The sequence below is a fragment of the Eulemur rufifrons genome, chromosome 4 (assembly GCF_041146395.1).
Source record: "Eulemur rufifrons isolate Redbay chromosome 4, OSU_ERuf_1, whole genome shotgun sequence".
Taxonomy (NCBI): Eukaryota; Metazoa; Chordata; class Mammalia; order Primates; family Lemuridae; genus Eulemur; species Eulemur rufifrons.
The window spans coordinates 4817086-4838821 of record NC_090986.1 but is presented as its reverse complement, the minus strand read 5'-3'; the positions used below and the strand labels follow the sequence as shown (position 1 = coordinate 4838821).

General features: G+C 38.0%; 1 protein-coding gene across 1 annotated transcript; it reads left to right on the top strand.

The window, feature by feature from the left end:
- Positions 1-7679: 7679 nt before the first annotated feature.
- On the top strand, positions 7680-14679 carry LOC138382922 (olfactory receptor 14L1). The gene is made up of 2 exons (XM_069467532.1): positions 7680-7716; positions 13739-14679. Exons 1-2 carry the CDS (start codon positions 7680-7682, stop codon positions 14677-14679), a joined length of 978 nt encoding a protein of 325 aa, XP_069323633.1.
- The last annotated feature ends 7057 nt before the right edge of the window (positions 14680-21736 follow it).

The following is a 21736-nucleotide window of genomic DNA, read 5'->3' as shown; positions in this document are numbered from 1 at the left end:
CATCACGACCAAGTGGGCTTCATCCCAGAGATGCAGGGGTGGTTCAACATACGAAAATCTATAAATGTAATTCACCACATAAATAGAAGCAAAAATAAAGACCATATGATCCTCTCAATAGATGCAGAAAAAGCATTTGACAAAATTCAACACCCTTTTATGATAAGAACACTTAACAACATAGGCATAGACGGGGCCTACCTAAAAAGGATACAAGTTATATATGACAAACCCACAGCCAACATCATACTGAATGGGGAAAAATTGAAAGCATTCCCACTTCAAACTGGAACCAGACAAGGCTGCCCACTGTCCCTATTATTTTTCAACATAGTATTGGAAGTCCTTGTGAGAGCTATCAGGCAAGAGAGCAGAATCAAGGGAGTCCAAATAGGGAAGGAAGAGATCAAACTCTCACTCTTTGCTGATGATATGATGTTATATCTAGAAAACCCCAAGGATTCAACCAAGAGACTCTTGGAATTGATCAATGAATTCAGTAAAGTCTCAGGTTACAAAATCAATACACACAAATCAGAGGCATTCATATATGCCAATAACAGTCAATCGGAGAACAAAATTAAGGACTAAATAGCCTTCAAAATAGCAACAAAGAAAATAAAATACCTAGGAATATATTTAACTAAAGAGGTAAAGGACCTCTATAGGGAGAACTACGAAACACTGAAGAAGAAAATTGCAGAGCATGTAAATAGGTGGAAAACCATACCATGCTCGTGGATCGGAAGAATCAACATTGTTAAAATGTCTATACTACCCAAAGTGATCTACAGATTCAATGCAATCCCTACTAAATTACCAACATCATTTTTCACAGATATAGAAAAAATAATTATGCACTTTGTATGGAATCTGTTGGCATTTGTATGTCTTCTTTTGAGAAATGTCTATTCAGATCATTTGCCCATCTTTTAATTGGATTATTATTACTATATTTTGCTATTGAGTTGTTTGAATTTCTTCTGTATTCTGGATACTAACACTTTGTCAGATATGTGGTTTGCAAATATGTTCTTTCTTTATGTAGGTTGTTTATTCGCTCTGTTGATTGTTTCCTTTGCTGTGCCGAATCTTTTTAGTTTGATGTATCACATTGCTTTTGTTACCAGTGCTTTTAAGGTCTTATCCAAAAAATCCTTGCCTCATCTAATGTTGTGAGGCATTTCCCCTATGTTTTCTTCAGGTAATCTCACAGTTTCAAGTCTCACATTTAAGTCTTTAATTCACATTTTGAGTTGATATTTATATATGGCAAAAGGTAGGAGTATACTCTAATTCTTTTTCATGGTACCATGGCACCAGCACCATTATTAAAGAGATTGTTCTTTTTACAGTCTGTGTTCTTGGTAACTTTGTCAAAAATCTGTTGGTTGTAGGTATGTATTTCTGGGCTCTCTATTCTGTTCCATTGGTCAATATGTCAGTTTTTATGCCAGTACCATGCTGTTCTAGTTACTACAGCTTTATAGTATATATCTTGAAGTCAAGTAGTGTGATCTCTCCAGCTTTTTTCTTTTTGCTCAGGATTGCTTTGGCTATTTGGGGTCTTTTGTGGTTCCATATGAATTTTAGGACTTTTCTTTTGTATGTTAGGATTTTTTTCTACATTTTCCTATTTTTTTCCTATCTCTAGAATAAAGTCACTAGTACTTTGACAGGAATTACATTGAATCTGCAAATTGCTTTGGGTACTATGGTCATTTTAATGATATTAATTCTTCCAATTCATAAACATGAGATGCCTGTCCATTTATTTGTGTCTTTAATTTATTTTATCAGTACTTTATAGTTTTCAGTGTAGAGATCCTTCTCTCTCATGTTGATTTATATCTGCTGTGATTTTATTATCCCAAAAGTTTGATATCTTGTATGTCCATTTTTATTTGTCTGAAGATACTTTTCAATTTCTCTTTTGACCCATTTTTTTTTTTTGTTCAGGAGCATATTGTTAAATTTTCATATGTTTGCAATTTTTCCAAAATTCTTCTGGTTATTAACTCATTTAAATCTTCTTAAATTTTTGACTTGTTTTGTTGCCTAATATATGATTTATCCTGGGGAATGGTCCTTGGGAATTTGAACAGAACATGTATTCTGCTGTTGATGGATGTAATTTTTTGTATATTTTTTTGAGGTCCATTTTGTCTAAAATGTAGTTTAAGTGCAAAATTACTTTAATGATTTTTCTGTCTGGATGATCTGTCTACTCCTGAAAATGAGGTATTGGAGTTACCTACTATTACTGTATTGTAATTCATCTTTCCCTTCAATCTGTTAATAATGTTTTCGTATTTAGGTGCTCCAATGTTAGGTGCACATGTGTTTTTAATTGTTATATTCTCTTCTTCAATTGACCCTTTTATCACTATATAATGACTGTCTTTTCTCCTTTTAAAATTTTTAACTTAAAGTCTATTTTATCTGATATAAATAGAACTACCTCTGCTCATTTTTTGTTTTCCATTTGCATGGATTTTTTTTTCCATTCTTTCATGTTCAGTCTGTGTCCTTAAGGCTACAGTGAGTCCCTTCTTGGCAGCACATAGTTGGGTCTTTTTTTAAAACTTATTCAGCCACTCAATGTCTTTTGATTAGTAAATTTGGTCCATTTACAATTATAGTAATTATTGATAGGCAAGGATTTATAACTGCTATTTTAATTGTTTTCTGGCACTTTTCTATTATAGATCCTTCATTCCTTTCTTTCTGACCTCCTATGTGATTTGTTGATTTTCTGCAAGTGACATGCTTTGATTCCTTTTTGCATATCTCTTATGTATCTACTCTTGGTTTTTGCTTTGTGGTTAAGATGAGGCTTATGCAAAGCATCTTGTAGTTATACCAGTTTATGTTAAGCATATCATAACCAATCATATACAAAAGATCTGCAGTATTATTATTCTATTCATACATTTTATGTTTTTAATATCATAATTTGCATCTTTTTATATTATATATCCATTAATAAGTTAATGTAGTTATAGTTATTTTTAGTATCTTTTTCTTTTAACCTTTATGCCAGAATTATTAGTGATTTACATATTAACATTACAGTATTAGTGTGTTCTGAATTTGTATACTTATCTCTACCATTAAATTTTATAATTTCCTAAGTTTTCATGTTACTAATTAGTGTTCTTTGGTTTCAGATCAAAGAACTCCCTGTAGCATTTCTTGTATGGCAGGTGTAGTGGTGATGAACTCAGCTTGTTTATTTGGGAACATTTTATTTCTCTCTCATTTATGAATGACAGATTTGCTAGATGAAGTATTATTGGTTGGCAGATTTTTTTCTGTTTTGTCACTTTTAAAAGATCATCAGTATTCTCCTGGACTACAAGAATTTTTGCTGAGAAATTCACTAGTAGCCCTTACTGAGTTTTCCTTCTATGTGATGTGCCTTTTGTTCTCATGCTGCTTTCAGAATTCCTTTGTTTTGATTTCTTTATAATTTATTATAATGCATCTTGGTATATTCTTTGGGTTCAATTTGATTAGAGGACTGTAAGCTCCCTGTACCTTGATGCTCATGTTTTTCCCCATATTTTTGAAGTTTTCAGCCACTATTTTTTAAAATTTTTGTTCAACCCTTTCTTTCCTTTCTTTCTGAAAACTCTAACATGAATGTTTGCTCTCTTTGTAGTGTCCCATAGATTCCATAAACTTTCTTCATCCATTTTTATTTGTTTTTTTCTTTTTGTTCCACTGACTTTATGATTTCAAATGTTTTATAATTTCAAATTTATCTTTGAGTTCAGTTATTCCTCTGTATGTTTTAGTATGCTATTGGCACTCCCTATTGTATTTTTCAGTCTAGTCACTGTATTCTTATCTCCAAAGTTTCTGTTTTTTTGTCACTGTTGTCAATGTCTTTGTTTAGCCTCTCATTTCTTTCTTGTATCATTTTCCTGATTTGTTAAATTGTTTATCTGTATTCTTTTGTAATTTGCTGAGCTCCTTTAGAGTAATTATTTAGAATTTTTTGTTAGAAAATTCATGGATCTCCACATCTTTAAAGTCAGTTACTGGAATTTTATTGTGTCTGTGAAGAAGTCTTTATTGGTAGTCTTTAGTAAAGAAAGACCTTCACCTGCTATGGAGTTGGGCTATTCAGAGTTGAGTCCAATATTTCTCCCCTGCTGTGGTGTGGTATGGCATCAGGCCCAGTGGCTTGGGTGACCACATTTCAGGACATGCTACAGCTCTTGGTGCAGGGTGGCACATTGTGTCTTATCACTGAGTGGTCCTCTGTGGTAAAATCCATGAGGGGGCACATGGTGGTTTTGTGGGCTATTGATATCTTCATCAGGGAAATATAGAATCCTGTACCCAGAAGGCCATTAAGGGTCATGGTGATATTGGTAGAATTTGCCTGTCTTTTCTGTACTTTGCTGTTTTTAGACATCTCAGCTATGCCACTTCCTCCATCAATCTGGGTGTGGTGAAACTGAAGATGGTCATTTGGGAAGTGCCTCCAAAGGCTGAGAAAGCTAGTTGTTCACTCTGATCTCCTCTTCCCTGCAAGGGGCACATGCAGGCCAGGAAGTTCACTCTCATGCTGTGCATTGCCAACTTGGGGGATGGGTGATGTAGGCAAAATGAGACTGTTCTTACACATTTTGTGCATTACTTGTATTTTTTTTCCATTTTATTGCTGAGGCTTTGTAGGTGGACTCCTGAGATCTTTCAGAGTTATTTTCATTCATGGATAGCTGCTAAATTGTTGGGTTTTTTGGGGTGGAGAAAAGAAGACAAGAACCACCTTGCAGCTCATTGAACTTCTTTAAGATGATTATTTTGAATTCTTTGTTGGGCAGTTTTTATGTCTCCATTTCTTTAGGGTAGGTTACAGGCACTTTATTTTCTTCCTTTGGTGGTTTCATGTTTTTCTGATTGCTTGTGATCTTTGTGGCTATGTGCTAGTATCTGCACATTTGAAAGCAGGCACTTATTTAAGTCCTTACTGACTGTCTTTGGCAGGGAAAGCCCTTCACCATTCATCCCATTCAGAGATGCTGGGAAGGCCATCTCGCATGGTTGGTGGCTTGCTCCTGTAGTACTCAAGCAAGCCACAGACTTGCTGTCCTTGTGTCTGGGTCAGCAAGGTGTTGGGCTGGCACCTGGGTGGACAGATTTGGGCCTGGAGCCTGGGTCCACTGAGGTAGACCCAGAGCTTAGGTCTGCTGGGGTGGGCCTGGATCCTGGGCTCACAAAGGCTAACCATAACCTTGGGTCCATGGAGGCTGAATTTGTAGATGTTGGTCTGGAAGCTTGGTCTATGAGGGCTGGCCTAGAGCCTGGGCCTGTGGAGGCTGGCCTGATGCTGAATCCTACTGAGATGGGTCTGCTGGAGTAGTGTAGACCTGGGTTAGCTGGAGTTTTGTGCCACAGAGGCCAGCCTGGCACTGGGTAGGCCTGTAGCCTGTGACCACAGGGGACAGCCTGGTACTGGGATTTGTTAATGACAACCTGGCACTAGGGGGAACTGAATGCTAGTTTCAGACATATTGGCCTAGAATCTGGGCCAAAGGAGGTTGGTCTGGCATTGGGTGGAACTATAGCCCGTATCTGTGGGAGCCAGCCTGGAGACTGGGTCTGTTGTTGCTGAGATGGTACCTGAGGCCATGGTTGACAGCCTGGAGACTGGTCTTCAGGTGCTGATGTGGCACTGGGGTGGGATTGAAGTCTGGGGCCACAGGGTCTAATCTGCCACTGGAGCAGTCTGAAGCTTGCCTGACAGTAGGACAGGCCTGGAGATTTAGTCCACCTGGGAAACTTGAAGCCTAGGGGCTCAGGGGCTGTCATGGTGCTGGGTTTTACTAGGGTGGGCCTGATACAGGGGTTTGAAACAAAGTTTGGTGCTCACTTTACTTTTCTTCTCCCACGCAGATGTTATTTCTCTCCATATATTGCTGCCTGGGGTTGGGAATGGGGTGATGCAGGTAATATGAAAAACTATCCTTTCTACCTTCCTTATTGAATCTTTTAAAAATATTTCTATGCTACACCCAGGTGATGCAACATCTCATGTGGTTTCCTTTGCCCTTTTGAATGTATTTTTGTGCATAAATAATTGTTTAAATTGATGTCTCTGTCAGATGAGAGTTGGAAAGTTCCGTTCTGCCATCTTACTGATGTCATTCTTATGGAAGAATTTCTTAAACAACAAAAGAAAAATCAGAAACTAAAACAAATTTTAATGGTGAGGAATACATAGAAAAACTACTTTAAAGTTAATAATTTCTATTTATCAGAGACACTATAAAAAGAAGTATCAAACTGCTAACAGGGAAAAATATCTATAACTACTTTTATCAGCAAGGAATTAGTATTCACAATATAAAAACAATTCTTACGTACTAATAAGAATAAACCCAGTTTTAAATGAGGAAATATTTTGCCGGGCGCGGTGGCTCACGCCTGTAATCCTAGCACTCTGGGAGGCCAAGGGAGGAGGATCGCTCAATGTCAGGAGTTCAAGACCAGCCTGAGCAAGAGTGAGACCCCGTCCCTACTAAAAATAGAAAGAAATTAGCTGGACAACTAAAAATATATAGAAAAAATTAACCGGGCATGGTGGCTCATGCCTGTAGTCCCAGCTACTTGGGAGGCTGAGGCAGAAGGATTGCTTGAGTCCAGGAGTTTGAGGTTGCTGTGAACTAGGCTGATGCCATGGTACTCTAGCCCAGGCAACAGGGCAAGACTCTGTCTCAAAAACAATAAATAATAATAATTAAAAAAAAAAAAAAACCTCTCTTAACCTATAATTCTATACCTGGAAAAATTATCAGCAAACACAAAATAAATGAGGAAATATTTGAACAGCACTCCACAGAAGAGGCAATCTAATGGCCGCTCAGTCCATGTAGGAGTGAGAAATGCCATCACGCGAGATAGAGTTAGATAAAAGTCAGGGCATACAGGAACACAGGCCATGTCAACAAGTTTTATCTTTGCTATCAAAGCAATGCCCAGAAAGATCTTAAGACGAGAGTAACAGATTTTTTTTCATTTGAAATTTACTGTTCATGTACTAAATTGACTTGGGATAGGAAGGGCTATGAAAAGAGCAAGGAGATACCCATTATGGAAGAATATTAGAATGAAAATATTAAATATAGAAATCTAGTCCTATAATTTTGGTTTGGTTTATGCCTATTGTCCATGTGTAATGACTGACCAATTTTTCTTTCACCCTCAGCACAAGTGTTTTATCTAATTGAGTCTCTAGGTGTATGGAAGATTATTATTTAATTAATTCCCATTTTTTTATCCCCACATCCTCCAAAAAGGAACCTTTTCTTTATTGGTAGCTACTGGAATTAATCTTAGTACTGCTTTGCTTCTTGCTCCCAAAGGGCATATTTAAAATACAAGGGATCTTATCTCCAGAGATCTCAGAATTATGAAAAGTTTCTCTCACCAGATTTCAGTTATTAACCACTATTTCATTACAAGACTGAATCATAGCAAAAGGGAAACCAGATGTGGTATTGATCAGGTTTATATTTCTGGATCAGGGAAAAGATAAAGATATTGGTAATCTTTGTGAGATTAAGGCATTTTTCAGTTTGAGCTGATATATATTCAGATACACTGAGGTTTCTTCTTAGACAAAGAAACAGGAATTTGAAAATTTAAATGATTAAAGTTGCTCAATGACTCAGTTTAGCAGAAATCAGCCCACATCATGCAGTAAGTTCAATACCATAACTTTGGAAAACTGTAAAAATGTTACTTTATTTTTCAATTAATACATTGAAATTATGGATTTGTATACCATGTTCTTATCTAATATGTTCTTATCTAATGTATAGATAAGGATCATAAGTTTTGGAATACATACCAATTAATACATTGAAATTATGGATTTGTATACCATGTTCTTATCTAATATGTTCTTATCTAATGTATAGATAAGGATCATAAGTTTTGGAATACATACCAATTAATACATTGAAATTATGGATTTGTATACCATGTTCTTATCTAATATGTTCTTATCTAATGTATAGATAAAGGATCATAAGTTTTGGAATACATACCAATTTCTTTTATTTGTGAGATGGTGGTTTAGGATCTGTGTGTGAGCTGTGTATATCCATGAAAGTTTGGGAAAGAAAAGGGAGAGTTGTCCAATATCAATCTCAATGTGTGGTGGGATTGGATGAGTCTGTATATCCTTTCACGGGTGAAAGTTTTGGGGGGTGTGTGTGTGTGTTAAATGAAAGGGATATTCTGTACACATTTTGAAATGTTTGTATTAATTGAATTTTTAAAAATTCATAATCAATTAGGCAATCCCAGTGCTGTTCCTCAACTCTGCATAGTAGTCTTCACATTATGGTCCTCAGTATCTGTCCTCCTGATTAGTATCACCATATAATCCACTTTAAATTTTTTTTAATAAAAGAGGTATTAATCAGTGCTGCTTTGGTAAAATAGAGCTGAAAAGACTCTCAAAATGAGGTTAATTCTTATGATTGGTCGTGGCAAGCATTTTTCTTTCCGTTTATTTGCCTCTGTCCCTCTAATAACAGGCTGTCTAAGCAAGCAATATGAGAAAGCTAGAATTAGTAGAAATACAAGATTTTCCGGGAGAGAGACACTCACTTCATTCCTTCTTGGTTTTATTTTCCTGTTTAATTGTTGACCTGCCCTAGAAAAGCAGGGAAATCAATGATGGCCTAGAGTGAGAATTGGCAGAGAGAGGCTTTGTATACAAAAAACATAAGGAATATTTTGGATATGATGAAAATAGTGTGTTCTTAGGGTGGTGGTGGTTTCATAGGCATATACAATTGTCAAAACTTCTTGAATTGTGAACTTTAAATTGGTACAGTTTGTTGTGTATAAATTATTGCTACATAAATAAATAAGGGAAAAATCCATTTCAGAGTTTGCTTGCCACATTGTAGAAGTCTGGGAGCTAACCTTAGCATTTTACTGGACAATACCAAAACAAAACAAAATTTAAGAAAACAAATAAAATGGGTGACATGCTAGGAAAGATTATCATAGAAATTGCTCAATATATGTTAGGTGTCTTGAATATGTACTCAATATTCTATTTTTATCTCAACATTGAAGATGAATTCTGAAAACCAGCAAAAATATGGAATCGACTGAAATGCACATTTTCTGGCTGATCCGTAACCATATCCCCATCACAATCATACCATAAATACTTTTGTTACTCTGTCTTTTACTATGTGGCTCTCTTCAAAAATTCCAGCTATGCCTGGTGGCTCATGCCTGCAATTCCAGAAACTTGTGAGGCCAAGGCAGTAGGATCACTTGAGGTGTAGGAGTTTGAGACCATCCTGAGCAAGAGTGAGACCCCATCTCTACAAAAGAATAGAAAAATTAGCCAGGCGTGGTGGCATACATTTACAATCCCTGCTACTCGGGAGGCTAAGGCAGGAGTATTGCTTGAGCCCAGGAGTTTGAGGTTGCAGTGAGCTATGACGATACCGCTGCATTCTAGCCCGGGTGACAGACCAAGACCCTGTCTCAAAAACGAAAAAAAATTCCAGTCTAAAAATCATTTGAAAAAATGCTTCTCAAGACCTAGCTCAGATAATGGTTCTTTACTAGTCTTCTGTAACAATGCAAAATACATCTAGTCTCTTTTCCTGATGCGATACACTATCACTATTTCTTATCCCTTCTGTTATTGTTTATGATATCAGACTCCACTTAGTATTTTACTTTACTGTGTTTTCCATTTGATTAAGTTTTGAACTCAAGAACTATTTCTGAAGAAATATTTTACCCTAATAGTGTATCATTATACCTATTAAGTGAGGTGTTTGACAAATGTCTCCTGATATTTTTTGAAAGGCTGTGACTATAATCTCACTGAATAGTTATAAAATGAATCTTTTTCAGATTATTTATAGCACTTTCATTTTAATTGAAACCATTTGCCATACTATACTTCAACACATAAGGAGCAAATAATATGCTTCAATATAAATATGTATGTTCAAAATGTGAGAATAAGACTAATATTCACTTTCCTCCAAATATGCATACTTTTATCTATTTTTTGTTAATAATATATATTGTTTATTGATTACCTCATTGTTATTCATTCTCCCTTTCTATTTCAGATTTTGGTTATACCTCTTCCATACACCTCACACACCAGGATGCATTTATAGGAAATATGCTTTGTGTAAATCACCATGTCATTGAGATTTAGGTTTAGAAATATAGTGTCCATAAGTGCATGTGAGTACTGTTTTATATAATTGTCACAAATTTATTTTTTTATTTTTATTTATTTATTTTTCTATTTCATCATATTACAGGAGTACAAATGTTTAGGTTATGCATAGTGCCTTTGCCCCACCTGAGTCAGAGATCAAGTATGTCCATCCCCCCAGACAGTGCACACCACACCCATTACATGTGTATATACCCATCCCCTTCATCCCCCTCCCATCTGCCCAATACCCATTGAATGTTATATGTGAACTTAAGTGTTGATCAGTTAAAACCAATTTGATGGTGAGTACATGTGGTGCCTGTTTTCCATTCTTGGGTTACATCACTTAGCAGAATGGGTTCCAGCTCTACCCAGGATAATACAAGATGTGCTAGATCACCATTGTTTTTTGTGACTGAATAGTACTCCATGGTATACATATACCACATTTTATTAATCCACTCATGTATTGATGGGCACTTGGGTTGTTTCCACATCTTTGCAATTGTAAATTGTGCTGCTATTAACATTTGGGTGCAGATGTCTTTTTTATAGAATGTCTTTTCTTCTTTTGGGTGGATGCCCGGTAATGGGATTGCTGGATGAAATTGTAGTTCTACTTGTATCTCTTTGAGGTATCTCCATATTGCTTTCCACATAGGTTGCATTAGTTTGCAGTACCACCAGCATATGGGACTGCAAACTAATGCAACCTATGTGGTTGTGATAGGAAATGAGTGTTCCTATCTTTCCACATCCACACCAACATTTATTGTTTTGGGACTTTTTGATAAAGGCCATTCTCATTGGAGATAAGTGATATCTCATTGTAGTTTTGATTTGCATTTCCCTGATGATTAGAGATGTTGAACATTTTTTCATATGTTTGTTGGGCATTAGCCTATCTTCTTTTGAAAAGTTTCTGTTCATGTCCTTTGCCCACTTTTTGATAGGGTTGTTTGAGTTTTTCTTGCTGATTTTCCTGAGTTCTATAAAAATTCTAGTTATCAGCCCTTTATTGGATATGTAACATGTGAATATTTTCTCCCACTCTGTAGGTTGTCTGTTTGCTCTCATAATAGTTTCCCTGGCTATGCAGAAGCTTTTTATTTATTTCTTTTTCTTTATTTTATTGAGGATATTATGGGAGTACAAACATTTGGGTACATGAAGTGCATTTGCCTTGCTCAAGCCAGGGCCACAACAGTGTCCTGCCCCCATACAGTGTTCCCTGTCTCCATTAGCTGTGGGTTTACTCACCTTACCTGCTCTAGCTCCTATCCCCCCACCTCACAGGCACCCAGTGAGTATTACTACCATGTGAGCATCTTAGCGTTGATCAATTAGTACCAGTTTGATGGTGAGTACATGTGGTGCATGTTTTTCCATCCTTCTGGTACCTCACAGTGAAGGATGGGCTCAATCTCTATCCAGGATAATAGAAGAGGTTCTAGATCACCATTATTTCTTATAGCTGAGTAGTGCTCCATGATATACATGTACCACATTTTATTAATCCACTCATGTATTTATGGGCATTTGGGTTGTTTCCACATCTTTGCAATTGTAAATTGTGCTGCTATAAACATTCAAGTGCAGATGTCTTTATTATAGAATGTCTTTTTTTTTCTTTGGATAGATCCTAGTAGTGGGATTGCTGGGTCAAATGATATTTCCATTTTTAGCTCTTTGAGATATCTCCAAATTACTTTCCACAGGGGTTGTACTAATTTGCAGTCCCACTAGCAGTGTAAAAGTGTTCCAATGTTGCTACATCCATGCCAGCATTTGTTATTTTGGGAATTGTTGATAGAGGCCTTTCTCACTGGAGTTAGGTGATATCTCATTGTGGTTTTGATTTGCATTTCCCTGATGATTAGAGATGTTGAGCACTCTTTTATATGTTTGCTGGCCATTATTCTATCTTCTTTTGAAAAGTTTCTGTTCATGTCCTTTGCCCATTTATTGATGGGGTTGTTTGATTTTTCCTTATTGATTTTCTTAAGTTCTATATAGATTCTTTTATTAGCTTCTTATCGAATGTGCAGAAAGCAAATAGTTTCTCCCATTCTGTAGGTTATCTATTTGCTCTAAAGACAGTTTCCTTAGCTGTACAGAAGCCTTTTAATTTGCTCAGGTCCCATTTGTTTATTTTTGTTACTGCTGTGACTGCTTTGGGGGTCTTCTTCATAAATTCTTTACCTAGGTTGATGTCTAAAAGAGTCTTCCCCACATTTTCTTCCAGAATTCTTAAGGTGTCACAGCTTAGGCTTAAGTCTGTTATCCAACATGAGTTGATTTTGGTGAGAGGTGAGAGGTGGGGATCCAGTTTTATTCTTCTGGGAGTGGATATCTAGTTTTCCCAGCACACTTATTGAATAGAGATTCTTTTCTCCAATGTATACTTTTGTCTGCTTTGTCAAAGATTAGATGACAATCTGAGGATGGTTTTGTATCTGGGTTCTCAGTTCTGTTTCATTGGTCTATGTCTCTGTTCTCGTGCCAGTACCATGTTTTTTAGTTACAATAGCCATTATAGTGTAGCTAGAATTCTGGTAAATTGATGCCTCCCAATTTATTCTTTTTGCTTAAGATTGCCTTTGCTATACAGGGTCTTGTCTGGTTCCATATGAAGCGTAGAATTATTTTTTCTAGATCTGAAAAAAATGATGCTGGTATTTTAATAGGGATTGATTTGAATCTGTAGATCATTTTGGGTAGTATAGACATTTTAACAATGTTGATTCTGCCGACCCATGAGCATGGTATGGTTTTCCACCTGTTTACATCCTCTGCTGTTTCCTTCATCAGTGTTTCTTAGTTCTCCCCGTAGAGGTCTTTTACCTTGTCAGTAAAATATATTCCTTGATATTTTATTTTCTTTGTTGCTATTGTGAAGGGTATTGAATCTTTGATTTGGTTCTCAGTTTGACTGTTGTTGGAATATAGGAATGCTACTGATTTCTATACATTCATTTTGTAACCTGTGACTTTGCTGAATTTGTTTATCAATTCCAGTAATCTAATGGCAGAATCTTTGGGGTTTTCTAGATATAAGATCATATCATCAGCAAAGAGAGAGAGTTTGACCTCTTCTGCCTCCATTTGGATGCCCTTGATTTCTTTCTCTTGTCTGATTGCCCTGGCTAAGATGTCCAACACTATGTTGAATAGAAGTGGTGATAGACGGCAACCTTGTCTGGTTCCAGTTCTAAGTGTGAATGCTTTCAATTTTTCCCCATTCAGTATGACATTGGCAGTGGGTTTATCATATATGGCTAGTATCATTTTTAGGTAAGTTCAATCCATGCTTATTTCCTTAAGCCTGCTCATAATAAAAGGTGTTGAATTTTGTCAAATGCTTTTTCTGCGTCTACTGAGAGGATCTTATGGTTTTTGTTTTTGCTTCTATTTATGTAATTGTCACAATTTTATTTGCTTCAGAAATATCATTGGGGCTAGCCACATTTGATATATTTATAATCCACTCTTATCTCTTCTTAGGACGAAATGGAATGACCACAGATGATGATAACAGAACTGAAGTTGCTGAATTTCTCCTTATGGGATTTTCAGACTCCTGGGAGATGCAGATTGTACATGCTGCTGTATTTTTACTGGTTTACCTGGCAGCTCTCACAGGGAATCTCCTAATCATCATGCTTACCGCTCTGGATGTTCACCTCCAAACTCCAATGTATTTCTTTTTGAGAAACTTGTCTTTCTTAGATTTTTGCTACATCTCTGTCACAGTTCCCAAATCTATTGTCAGTTCCTTGACTCATGACACCTCCATTTCTTTCTTTGGGTGTGCTCTGCAAGCCTTCTTTTTCATGGACTTGGCAACTACGGAGGTAGCCATCCTTACAGTGATGTCCTATGACCGCTATGTGGCCATCTGCCAGCCCTTACGTTATGAGGTCATCATAAATCAGGGGGCTTGTGTGAAGATGATGGCCATGTCATGGCTCAGTGGAGTGATCTGTGGACTCATGCATGTGACAGCAACATTCTCATTACCATTCTGTGGGCCCAATAGAGTACATCAATTTTTCTGTGATATTCCACAGCTCCTGAGCCTGGTAGACTCCAAAGTAATTATCATTGAGATTGGAGTCATGGTTTTTGTTACAAGTCTTGTAATAATCTGCTTTGTGTCAATTACTCTCTCTTACGTGTATATTTTTTCTGTCATCGTGAGGATTCCATCTAAGGAGGGTAGATCAAAAACATTTTCTACCTGCATTCCACACCTTGTGGTTGTAGCACTCTTTATGATATCTGGTAGCATTGCCTATGTTAAGCCAATTTCAAATTCCCCTTCAGTTTTGGATGTTCTCCTGTCGGTGTTCTACACAGTGGTTCCCCTGACCCTGAACCCCATCATCTACAGTCTGAGGAATACGGACATGAAGGCAGCCCTGAGAAGGCAGTGTGGAGGCTAGATGAAGAACTTGATTAGGGACCAGAACTCCTGAACTCTTTTTCTAACTGGACAATGTTTAAGCTTCCTGAATTTATATTTTCAATTGATTGCTGAACTCTTTCTTGATTTTTTAAATGGAATTCAGCAGTAGTCTAGCAATGCTCTCCATATTTGCATTCTCCAACACTAGAATGCACCTAAAGGTACTCTGGGGTGTTCAAAATATTAGAATTTGTGCTTTTAGTCATTTTCATGTTTTATCCTCAAAATTTTAAAAATTATATTGTACTCATTAATATACTATATTAATAGAATGTGAATTACTAATATAAAATGAATTAATTCAATTTACGTATATTAGTCATGGTAGAACAAGATTGTATGTTTTACAAACAACCAAATGGAAAATAAACAAAAGGTAGTGTGTGCTCAACATGTTTTCAACATTAGAAAATATGGTCAAATAGGTGGGAGAGTAGTGATTTGGAGGCCAATTGTAAACCTAAATAATATAAAATATATGCAATTATTTGATAAATAATAAAGGTACAAATAGGTTTGTGGTGCGGTGTATAGAAAAATCATATGAGGAAATGTTCTTTTAATTTTATTTTAATTAAACATTGTATAGTGTTAAACTAAAGTCTCCTTCAAAGTCCCTTCCCCTTTTCCCTCCCTGGAGGGAAGTACTATCTGAAAGTTGTTATGTTTCATTCCCGGAGGGCTTTTATGGATATCCTATGTATGTATTTTTATAATGCATAGTATTATTTTATGAATTACTATTCTATTTAAATCCATTATAAATAACATCATACTGTAGTTATCCTTTAAAATGTCTTTAAAATTTTATCTTTAATTGATAAATAATAATTGTATCTGTTTATAGGGTAAAATATGATGTTTTGCTATATATTTACAATGTGGAATGATTAGATCAGGCTAAATAACATATTTATCAACTAAAATATTCATCATTTCTTGTTGGTGACAACATTTAAAATCTAAAATATTTAAAATCCTCTCTTAGGGTATTATTTTGAAAGTTAATTTTAAAAATTTAATTCAAAATTATATATTTTGAAATATATGTAACTATTAACTATAGTAACCATGCTGTGCAATAAATCACCAGAACTTATTCAGAGGGAAGTTTGTACACTTTTCTCATGTACCACCCCCCAGCCTCTGGTAATCACCGTTCTACTCTCTACTTCTATGGGTTAGATTTTTTGGATTCCACATATGAGTGAAATCATGTGGTATTTGTCTCTCTGGGCCTGGCTTATTTCACTTAAGGTAATGTCCCCTAGGTTCATCCAATTATTACAAATGACAGACTTTCCTGTTTATTTTAGGCTAAATAGTATTCCAGTATATGTATATATCACTATTTTACTTTATTTTATCATTTTATTTTATTTTTTGTTTATTTTTGAGCCAGAGTCTCTGTGGCCTAGGCTGGAATGCAGTGGTATGATCATAGCTCAATGGCAGCCTCAAACTCTCAGGCTCAAGGGATCCTCCTCGCTCAGCCTCCCAAGTAGCTGAGACTATAGCTATATGCCACCCCACCTAGCTAATTTTTTTTAAAAATTGATGGGATCTCACCACATTGCCCAGGCTGGTCTTAAACTCCCAGCCTCAAGTGGTCCTCCCACATGAGCATTTCAAAGAGCTGGGATTACAGGCATGAGCCACTGTATCCTGCCACATATTTAAAATCCACTTATGGGTACTTAGATTGATTCTACATCTTGGCTATTGTGAATAATGCTACAATGATTATGGGATCTCAGACATCTCTTTGGCATACTCATTTCAATTTATGAGGATATATGTGGACATATCTCATTTTCTTGCATTTTGCTTTATTTGGCTTCACAGATATTGCAATTTTTTCTTTTTTTTCAAATTGAAGGTTTGTGGCAATCTTGCATAGAGCAAGTCTCTTGGCACTATTTTTCCAATAGCATGTTCTCATTCATATTTCTGTATCACATTTTGTTAATTTTCACAACTTTTTCATCATTATTATCTCTGTTATGATCTGTAGTGAGTGATCATTGATGTTACTACTATTAATGTTTTCATTGTTTTGGCATGCTACAAACAATGCATATCTAAGATGACAAACTTCATTGATAAGCGTGTGTGTTCCGACTCCTCCATTGATCAACTGTTTTCCCATCTCTTTTCCTGTCCTCAGACCTTATGCCCCCAGACACAACAATATTAAAATTAGGTCAACTAGTAAACCGTACCTACAATGGCCTCTATTTGTTCAAGTGAAAGGAAGAGTTGCATGTCTCTCATTTTAAATCAAAAGCTAGCAGTGATTAAGCTTAGTGAAGAAGACATACTCAAATCATGAAAGAAAATGCAAACTCTAAAGTAAAACACTGGTAATTATAACTTTATTAAAAACAAGGCTTTATGTTCATCCAAAGACATCTTCAATTGAAGAAATCCCTAATCACACACTTAAGGAAACCTACCCCCAAAGGATTGACACTCTGAATAGGAAAATTACGCCTTTAAATCAGTTAGAAACAGATAAAAAGCATCTCAAAAATGTGCATTATACTTAAAGAGCCATCTCAGAGAAAATATAATTTTTCCAGTGATATGGGCAAGCTTTCTAAAACATTTGACAGCAGCAAGTGTTGGAGAGCTTAGGGACAGCTTGGACAACATTACTGTTATAAGTGAAGATATTGATACAAAGTTGTTGCTCCATAGATTAATATTGCTATATTAGAGACAGAAATGATTTCAGGAGTTTTGCAGGGCTTTGCCCTGAAGGAATATGTGAACGTGTTAGTTCGCATGTCAAAAGCTGCCTCACCTCAGGAGGGCATCTCAATGGTCAGTAGCAGCTGCTTCCCAGGGTGACGCTACAGTCTCAAGCCTGTGATTTTCACCTGCTTCTACCACAAAGCAGGTTTGCGTGGAGCAACCAGATGGGAGCTGATCAAAGAGTGCCCGCCCGACAGACACCTGTGGCTAAGAGCAATTAGCCCAAGGGACAGCTTCTGCTTGACTCCTGACTACCTGTCTCCATCCACAATAACTACATAAAGAAATATGGAGCCACTATATCTCTGTTTAATCCTTCTGCTAAGTTATAGTTTTATCTTAGAACTTAGAAGTTTGTCTTTGAAAGATTTTGCAACCGTTTGCTCACATAGATAGAGTTAATTAAGGGATCTATAGAAGCCTTTTGGGAAACTTTTAACCTAAAACGAACTACCTGCTATTATGTAAATCTGTTACCCCTGGCAACCGATCACTGTACCCATAAATACTGATGTGGAAATTCACTTGTGGCCTCAGAGCTCACGGGAATGCTGTGGGGTCTCCTGAGGCCCCGCCCCTTTCATAAATCTATTCTTTATAAAACTGTACTTTCGTCTCTGTGTATTCTTTTATTTCTATATTCTATTATTTTCTATTATTTCCTTATCGCTTGTGACGATCCCTGCCTAAGGGACCCAATTTTTTGCTGGGAGCTAGCTAACTCCCCGCACATATTTTGTCATTTATACAATCATGTTAAACAGGAATTATATCCATCATAATCTTAGTTGAAGAATATAAAATAACAGATAGCTGATCGAAGCCTACAGAGTTGATTGAAACATAGACTACTGACTTTACATATGCAGACAGTCCATATGTGAGGGCTTGGACTGTACACTGCCAACAGCTGCTGTTATACTTGTGGCTCTAAGAATGTACATGAGGAAATCGGATTCTCCAGAAGAATGGCCACTCTCACTCCCATGCTTGCAAGAAAGACAGTCTCCCTGCACACGTCAGCCCACACATCATGTGACTTTGTGAATTCTGCCCCCAGACCTTCTATCAATGACTTACTTGACATAAGCCAGGTCATAGATGTGCAGGGAGATTAACTGTGAAAGAACCAGTACAAGATGTTCTTCAAATGTATATCTTCCCTGAAGACTGTAAGACAGGTTGGAAAGAGTTTAAAGTAAGAACTGAATGAGCTTATGTATAGTGTCTATTACATTACACCCGTGCCCTAGCAATTCCACTTGCAAGCATACACCTCACAAAACTCTCTAGGACACCAGAAAACATTTGTAGAAATGATTGTTGTGGCACTATTTGCTTTAGCAAAAAGCAGAGGTACAACTGAAATGACCTTCCAGTGGAGACTGTATTAATTGGTGTAAATGAATCAACCATAACTCTAGCATTTAAATGTGTTGATAATATTCAATTTCTTAAATACATTGGTGAGTATAGTGGTTTGGATTTGATTATTCTAATTTATTCTTTGACCAAACATTAGTATTCATATATATCTTTCAAGACATTAGAAAACCATTGAACTGGAATGAAATGCATCTTTTCTAAATATCTGCCAGTTTCCCCATCATGACTAAATATCTCCAGTAGTGTGGATTCCATTGCACTCTAAATCTGGAAATTACTGATTATAAAATTTATAGCATATTTGGACCTGCTTATTTATCTTTTCAATTCTATAAATTTTCCAAATTAATTTTTTCTGTAAAAGTAGCCAATATTTCTCTGCCACTTTCAGCAATTTGGTAAATCTGAGAACCTGACTTAGTTGCTTCCTGAACTCTTTTATTGACATCCTGATATATTCCGTTCTAGATTCTGTACTTTTCTGGTTATATTATTTATTAATTCTTTAGATTCTGTTTTCAATGCAAGAAGTAATTATGGCTGATGGTAATGCCTTGACTCCTTTGCATATAGTCTTCTCTTTTAATTAGGCTCATCTGTTCTATTAGTCTAAATGGTTTATTTTTGTTTGTGAAGATTTGAAATCACAAGCTCATTTTATAGCTACATTAATTAAGACTGGGTGTAAGAATAGACACACAGATCAATGGAACATAACAGAGAACCCAAGAATATATCCCCACAGATATGCCCAACTGATTTTTGACAAAGGGTAAATGCAAATGAATGGAAGAAAGATAGTCTTTTCAACAAATGATGCTGGAACAATTGGACATCCACAGACATCCAGACTGGCTTCAGCTGCGAAAGCCCTTCACTAATCATCCTGTCCAGAGATTCTGGGTAGGCCATCTGGCATTGTCCATGGGTGGGCTAGATCCTAGAGTTCTTGGTCAGGATGGCCTAGTGCCTGAGCCAGTAGGTGGACAGGCCTGGTACCTGTGCCTGTGGGGTTGGGCCTGAAGCCTTGGACCACAAGGGTGGGCCTGGAGTCCGTATTCGTGGGTCTAACCTGACACCTGGGTACATAAGATCTAACCAGGTGTTGGGGCAGGCCTGAAACTTAGGTCCATGGGATCTAGGCTGGGGGCTTGGTGTGTGTGGGTGCTGCCTTGGAACCTGGGTTCACTGAGGAGTTCCTGGAGCCTGGGTCTATGGGGGCCAACCTGGTGTCGGCTTCTTCTGGAAAAAACCTTGACCCTTGATTTACTGGAGCATGAGGCTTCAGGAGCCATCCTGGGTTGTGGGATGTGTAGACCTGAAGCCTGGGGCTGCAGGGGCTAGCTTGGTGCTGGGGTGGGCATGGAGGCTGGGTCTGAAGGTGTCAGCTTATTTACTAGGGTAGTGAGGGTCAGCCTGCTGGTGGGATGGGCTTGAAGTCTGGGGCAGTAGGGCCAGCCCATTGATGAGGGGGGTCAAGAGCCCAGGCCACTGGGGCCAGCCTGTGGTCTGGGCCAGGAAGCACTGGATTTTACTGTGGTGGCCCCCATGTTGGGCTCCAAGGCCAAATCCTCTGCTCACTTTCCTCATTTTCCCCCAAGGAGAGGGTATCTTTTTATTGCTGTGCTACCTGTGGTTGAGGGAGAGGTAATGCAGGTAATACGAATCTACTTTTACCACCTTCTTTAATGTATCTTTTCTTTTTTGTGTGTTATACCCAGGTGCTGTAATCTCTCACCTCTTAGCTCTTGGGAAGGTATTTTCATGTACGGATAGTTGTTCAAATTGATGTTGCTGTGAGGGGTTGAGGGCTGGAAAGTCCCATTCCACCACCTTGCTGATGTCACTTCTCAGGAGAATCTCTGTACCATCAATCATTCAAAGAAGATTAATGAGAGGACAGATCTTCTTAGAAGGAACATTGTGAAATCACAGAGAAGCAATGAGGGACAGTCAGTGTGAAAAAGGTGGTGATGGGGCTATACATTGGGGAGGCATCTACACATGGGCAAGAATAGGAGGATAGAGTGATGGGGCACCGTGCTCACCCCACAGGCACCGTGGCTGAGTTGTGAGAGGGCTCCCTCCACCAGCACAGGCCTCTGTGTGGACAGACCCAGGACCTGCCTAAAGTCTGTATGGAGTCATTGCACCAGACAACAGGCACAGTGGGGATTGGGAGGCAGCCATTCCCAGCTTTCTGCAGCTGCAGGCATCCTGTGTTCTCAGTTGCACAGTGCCAAGTCAGCATGGGACTCAGCCTTGGGGCGGTGGCCTTCATATCGCCCCTACTGGGCTGGTGAGGGAGTAGACAATGCAGAGGCTCCTCTGAGCCATGCCCTGTGCTGGAAAGCCAAGCACCCTTTCCCTACAGCACACCAGGACCTGAACACAGGAGTTGACTGAGGTGCTGCAGGCTCCAACCTGGGAGGCCTTGAGCAACTGCTTCAGTGGGTCCAGGGTGGGAGGTAGAGCAGGAAGAACTTCATGATCTGTTGGCAGCTGGAAACAACCTCAACCCCTATGACTTGGCATCCTTGGTGTCCTCGAGCCTGCAGAACAGCCCATCACCTTCTTGGCCTTGACTCCTCCCTCCAAATTGGATCAGCCTACAGCCAGCATGTCCCTGCTTCCAGGTCTGAGGCCCCCTGCTCAGAAGTCCTGCTTCTGGCTCCACCCAGTCCTGGCTCTCAGGCTCTGATACAGGAGCTGGAGCCTCAGCCCCTCTGGCTCCAGAGCTTCTGCCAGGTGTTGGACACTGCCCCCAAGATTCCAGAGCTGCACATGGACCCCAAAATCTCACCCCTGAGCTTCCACCACTGCTTCAGGGCCAGCAGAACTGTTCCAAGGTCCAACCCCTCACCAGGGACCACCCAGCCTCGAGCCACCAG